The following is a 6106-nucleotide window of genomic DNA, read 5'->3' as shown; positions in this document are numbered from 1 at the left end:
GAGAGAGAGAGAGAGTGAGTGTGTGTAAGAGAAAACAATACAGATGGCAGCCAGGGCCACCAATTCCAGTGGATTCCAGGTTCACCCAATAATGCTTCTGCTTTAGGTCATGAAACAGTGTCTTAAGCAATTTGAGGCTCCTCTCTGAATGGCTATCCATACCAAATCCTCCATACCCCAGTGCAGACAACAAAGCTTGGGAAAGAGGCCTCTCTAAGCCTAAGGATACGCGAAAACTTTACAGAATAATAGTACCTACCTGTCCACCCAAGCCGGAGTCTGAGGAAAGGTGCTCTGCAGCCAAGATGTGGCCATGGACCACGTTTTCCACAAAGGTGAAATCCACTAAATTCTTCCCATTCCTGCAGGAATAAAAGGAGAAGTTTGACTATCTGGAACAGGTAACTGGCATGCAGGCCTTGAGGCAACTTTGAAGTGAGGGCTTGTTAAAGTGTGGCTGCCTTTTAGGGCTCCTCAAAATGCTGCTGGATCTTTTTCCAGCAGCCTGAGGCATGCCAAGGCAAAGGGTCTCCAGAGCAGCAGGAGATCCTAGGGACTCAAACAAGACACCTGGGAGTTTCCAGAGGCAGCCCGGCCAGTCGTCCCTGTAGTCCTATTGTGCTTTTCTTCATACTCTAGCTTGAAAGAAAAGCCTTTCCAGACCCTGAAGGTGAAGCCGAACCAATGTTTTACTCCTCTTGATGTCATCCCCACCCATGATTCCTCATCAATTCTTCCTGATCCTGTAGCTGGTGGCACAATAGAGACAAAGACCTGAGTTCAAATCCAGCCTCAGACACTTCATATTTGTGTAACCCTGGGCAAGTCACTGAATTAGTGTCTGCCTCAGTTGTCTCATCTGAAAAATGGAAACAATAATAGCACCTACCTCCCAGGGTTGTCATGAGGATCAAATGAGTTATTATTTGCAAAGCCCTCGGCAAAGTGCCTGGCACATAGCAAGAGCTTAAGACATGCTTGTTTCCTTCTTTTCCAGTCCCCAAACCAATAGATGGAGTACCAGAGAGGGATAGCAATCTAAACTGATGAAAAAAGGATGAGACAGAGGGAGAAGGCAAAGGTATGGAGGAAAGAATTCAAAAGAAGAGGTCAAAGACTAGCTTAGCAGTAATTGGGAGGTAAAAACTCTCAACCCCCTCCAAACCAGAAAACAACTGAAATAGTAACAATAGGGGAATGGTTAAATAAGTTGTCATATATTTGTGCAAGGGAATACAATAAAGTAATTAAGTCAGACAAGTGTGTGGAATACAAAGGATTCTGGAGAGACCTTTATGAAATAATATAGAGCAGCAAAAAAAAAAAAAAAATGCAGAAAGAAAGGAGTCAACTCACTTGGCCAAGGGAGAAAAAGTGAATGAGAATGAACAACAAAAGATCCTCCATGGGGACTAGGAAGGAGGGACATGAATTCATTTAAATGTAAATAGCTCCAGTTTGGCTGTTTGAATTATAGTTGGGCCTCAGTTTCTTCATCTGAAAAATGTGGGGACTAGACCATATGACCTCCAAGGTCCTTATTTAGATCTAAAGCTATGATCTCCATTTAATGTGAAGTTTTTAATAAGGCATTCAAAAAAGATTTTTAAAAAAGACAGTAAGAGAAGAAAAGAGAAGGGAGGGTGAAGAATTTCAAAGATTAAAGACTTTTGGAATTAAGATGATTCCGGTCCCTCCATAAATGAGTCTTATCCTCTCTGACTCTCTACCAAGCATGTCAGACAGTGGTACGGCTAGGGTTGGTGAAGTCAAAGACCCTTTCCTGTTCTGACACCCTCTGATTCTAAAGACTCTGAAGTCTCTTGAATCAGGTTGTTGGGGTGAATTTTTTGGGGGGGTGAGGGGTGGAGGTGGGGTATTCCAGTGGTGATTTATTGTCATCAGAGACAACAGCATAATGATCACATTTGGATGCCACTCCCTCAGTCAGTACCTAGGGTTCTATATGAAGAAATAGCAATATACACAAAATAAATCTCTCCTGGAAATAAGACAATTTGAAAAGTCCTTAGGGCTCTATTTGCAAAATATTTCCAAGAGGATAAGATTCCTAAAGAATGGAACAGATCATATATGATTAGCAAAGAGCTATCGGCAACAAGAACAACAAAAAGGTAACTGAGAAGATATCACAACTTTTGACATATCAAACTATAAAAGCTTTTGAAGAACGATTTAGGCAAATGACAAGAGTTCATAAAACATGAGAAAGGGATAGAAAGACTTTCACTTAAAAACAAAAACAAAAGCAACTCCCCCAATTCCCCCCTTCCAAAAAAACAAAATAAAACAAATATTAATTCCATTTTTCTTTTAAATTAGCAAAAGCATTTAGTATCTACCTTTTATCAGGCCTTCCATGACGCCACATGCAAAGGGGGAAGCCTTTTGCTGACCAAATCAATGTGCTGCTGTCTTCCTTTCTTGCATTACTTATGCCTCTTAGGAGAGGCAGTGTTAACAGAGCAAGTTGAGCACTGACTGGCCTTGGAGTCAGGAAGACTTGGCTTGGAATCCTGCATCAGACACTTACTAACTGCGTGATCCCAGGCAAGTCACGTCACCTCACTGAGAGTGCTTTAGCTTCATTGGTGGCATGGAGATAATAAAGAACCAATCTCTTTGCAGGACTGATAGAAGGATCAGATGAGGTCTTTCTTTGGGGGCCTCAAACTTTAATGTCAACTTTTATTATCCTGGATTCTGGTAGAGTTAATAGATCTGGGTTTAGAGTTAGTAGTCTGGGCTCTTTTCCTTAGAAGGTACAGGACTTTGAGCTTTTCACTTAAGTTCTCTAAGTTTACCGATCTGTAAAATGAGGATACTTGACTCTGCCTTAGCTATCTCATAGGACTTCGATGAGGATTAAAGACAATAATGCTATATTGCAAAGTATTCTGGAAGGGCAGAAAAGTAGAAGGGAGGAGGACAGCAAGTAGAGGTAGCTGTGACGTGGAAATATGGTGGAACGGAGCTGCCGCTAAGCTTACCCAATCATAAACTTCATTCTGCCACTCCTGGCTGCCTCAATAAGGATGGGGACCAACTGCTGGTCTCTTGGGCCAAAGATGCCATGAGGGCGGATTGCTGTGGTTAAGAAATTACTGCTGGGTTCATTGGCGTTGAGCACCTCCTGGGAAAACAAAACAAAACATCAGAGGGCAATGACAAGGCTTAGGCCCCATAGGCAGATGTGAGAAGCAATCAGCATCTGCNCACTGCCAAGGCTTAGGCTCCATACACAGATGTGAGAAGCAATCAGTATCTGCTGGCTAAGAGTGAGCATAAAGCCCAGCACCCTCTCCACTAGGGAAGAAGAGACCTTTGGAAAGGCTGAAGCAGTACTAACAAGTCGGAGAATGCAGGAGCAAACTGGGTGGAAACCAGTTAGGAAACAGCGATTTTTTTAAAGACAGAAAGGGGAAAATCTGGGATCCAGGTGGCCACTGGCTCTAGGAACCAACAATGAGGGGTGGCTGCCCAAGACAAGGACATCAGGATTAATCTAATAAGTAAAGTGGCCAGGATGTGGGACATTCTCATTCTCCAGGTTAGAGTCTGAAAGCGATGTCAGAGAATCCCTGACAACCCGAAGGGAAAAACCAGGGAGTCCCAGACTTAGGAGAAGCCTAAGTAAAGCCAACTGACAGCTGGAGTTTCCTTATGGAAACTAGCTGGAACACTTTTTGAGTCAAAGAACAAGTAATGCAGTATAGTGCATCAGAGAGTGGGCCAGATTTAGTGCCCAAGGACCTGGGTTCAAATCCCACTTCTGCCACTTAGACCCAAGTGAGACTTCTCTGGGCTTCAAGTTATTTCCTCTGTAAAATCAGATGGCTGGAGAGATAAGTTTGAAAGTCCCTTCCAGCTCTAAATCCATGGTTCTGTTAATATCATTAGAGATTCCAGGCAGCAAGACATGGGCTACTTTGTACTTCAGTGTTCACTTATGGGCTAGCCAGGCGCCAAAGAAAGTAGGGCAAGAAGGGCTCAGCTATTGTTCTGAAAAAGAAATCCAGCAGTCCACACTATGAGAATACAACTAGTGGTTCTCAGCCCACACATTACCTCACTCAGACATTCTTTCATTCTTTTTAAAGCAGGGTTTAACTGCTTTTTTGTATGTCATGGACCCTTCTGGCTATCTGGTGAAGCTTCTTGAACCCTTCTTAAAAAAGAATGCTTTTCAATGCATCAAATAAAACACACAAGTTTACAAAGGAAGCAATTATATTGAAATACATTTATCAAAAACAAAAAGCAACACCCCCCCAAGTTTACAGGGCCCAAGTTCTCTAAAGGGAGGGCCAGGAATAAACATATCTTAGCCTCCAGACACTGAGAAATAGGGAGGAAATCCTGGCTCCTTCACCATCATCACTTAACTACCTGTGTGATCTGGCCTCTTTCATTCTGTCTCAGTGTTCTCTTTGGAAGAATGAGGGGGGACTTGATTACATGCCAACCTCTGAGCTCCTTCTAGCTCAAAGCTATGCTCCTGTGGATGCCGCCCTTGGAAAAATCAACTCTTCAAATCAGAAAGTTTCCTGTCACCTGCCCCCAGTCTCATGCCATCCCCTAGTCTTGGCTGTGGATGGCAGACTTGATGGGGGTTTCTCAAACCAGTTCTGCCAAATGAAAGCTCTAGGAGATTCTGTGAGTCAGGTATAATTTCTACTCAGCAGCACAGAGAAACAAATGGGGCCCCTCTTTGAACCCCATGGAGAATTTCCATCCTTGGGCTTGATTTCCTAAGTACCACCCTCATTTTTCAACAGGTTTTGGAGTCTTGTCAAGCAGAGGGGGTGGAGCAACTCAGCTAAAGGGGCAATGTGTGCTCAAGCGTGCTCTCTGGGGCCCCTCTCCAAGGAGCCTGCAGCCAGGAGGGGCCATGGGGCACGTAGAGGGGCAGCCTCTGTGCCTGACTCCTCCAGCCAGCTCGCCCTGACCTTGGTCTTGTTTGTTCCCTTAGGGGAGGCTGGCCTGTCAAGTTTGTAAGTAGCTTTTTTAAAAAAAGAAAGAATAAAACAAGAACCTTCTTTTTGAAAAAGTAAAAAGATGTTTGGTAAACTAGAATTGGTGATTCAATTCCACACTGACTGCTCACGGTGACTTCACTGTCTTGAGCTGCCAGCTGCCTGTTTGCTTTTGGGGAAATGTTTTATTGATATTCTTTTTCTACCTCCCTGTGACTTCCCAATGACTTGCTCCCTCCGACCCTCCCCCACAGCTAAATCCTCCCCATTCCTACCAAAGAACAACAAGTAAGCAGAACAGATAAACACACCAAATCAGATGAGATCACAATATCAATTCCTGAACAGGCTTGCCTCCACATCAGCACCACTAGCCAGCCCATCACCTCTCCCTGAGGGAGGTGGCTGTCTCCTATTTCCCCTAGTAACCAAGTAAACCACTTAACACATGTTATCCACACAACTGAGTTGCATTGCTTTGGGGGCTATGGCAGCACTTTGGATTGAAAAGTTTCACCCTGAAATCCAGAGAGCTCTATCTCCACACGATTGGAGAGATTTCTCAACCAGATTAAACCTGCAGACCCCAGCCAGGACTTGAGCTGCTTTAAGGGGCCCTTTCTGGTGGTTCCCCAGCCAAAGGCTCAAGAGTGGGTACATACTCTCTCCTGCAAGATCTTGGTCTCAGTGTAGTAATCGATGGGTTTCATGGCATACGGGAGATCCTCAGTCCCATTCTTGATGTCGATGCCCTCAAAGACGACACTGGCACTGCTGGTTAAAATGAATTTCTGCCAAGATAGAGAAGATGCTTTTTGATTGAATGAACCAGGAGTGGTTCCTACTGGAAAATTCCCATTTGCTTACTGCTTGCTCCTACTGGGCCCCAATGCTTACCCTGGAGGCTTTAGCTTCTCTTTTCACTGTGTCCCCCACCCACACACAAAGGAAACAAACCAAATGGGCAGCTGAAAGGGAACTCATTCACCTCTAACTACATTTTGCAGATCTGTGGATTCCAGGCCCGATCTCAGAGAAGACGCACTTCCTGATTTCCCCACCTTCTATCCTTCCGTCAATCCCACTCTCCTAGAGGTCAGCACAGTCTG

The 6106-nt window shown here is 44.4% G+C and overlaps 1 protein-coding gene across 1 annotated transcript; it reads right to left on the bottom strand.

Annotated features, from left to right (window-relative positions):
- Positions 1–238: 238 nt before the first annotated feature.
- On the bottom strand, positions 239–6100 carry NSDHL (NAD(P) dependent steroid dehydrogenase-like). Its single transcript, XM_044683216.1, has 4 exons — positions 5895–6100; positions 5660–5788; positions 3012–3154; positions 239–362 (listed from the first exon to the last, which is right to left on the bottom strand). Exons 1-4 carry the CDS (start codon positions 5979–5981, stop codon positions 239–241), a joined length of 483 nt encoding a protein of 160 aa, XP_044539151.1. The 5' UTR covers positions 5982–6100.
- Positions 6101–6106: the final 6 nt, after the last annotated feature.

The sequence above is a fragment of the Gracilinanus agilis genome, unplaced genomic scaffold, assembly GCF_016433145.1.
Source record: "Gracilinanus agilis isolate LMUSP501 unplaced genomic scaffold, AgileGrace unplaced_scaffold16103, whole genome shotgun sequence".
NCBI classification, from domain to species: Eukaryota; Metazoa; Chordata; class Mammalia; order Didelphimorphia; family Didelphidae; genus Gracilinanus; species Gracilinanus agilis.
This window is presented reverse-complemented; position numbering and strand designations above follow the sequence as displayed.

Excerpts from the sequence above, each read along its gene's own strand:
- NSDHL (XM_044683216.1), bottom strand. The coding sequence starts at position 5,981 with ATGAGTTCCCTTTCAGCTGCCCATTTGGTTTGTTTCCTTTGTGTGTGG. Across the intron at positions 3,155-5,659 it reads CCAAGATCTTGCAGGAGAGA|GAGGTGCTCAACGCCAATGA; the intron begins GTATGTACCCAC and ends TTGTTTTCCCAG. Across the intron at positions 363-3,011 it reads AGAATGAAGTTTATGATTGG|GAATGGGAAGAATTTAGTGG; the intron begins GTAAGCTTAGCG and ends TTATTCCTGCAG.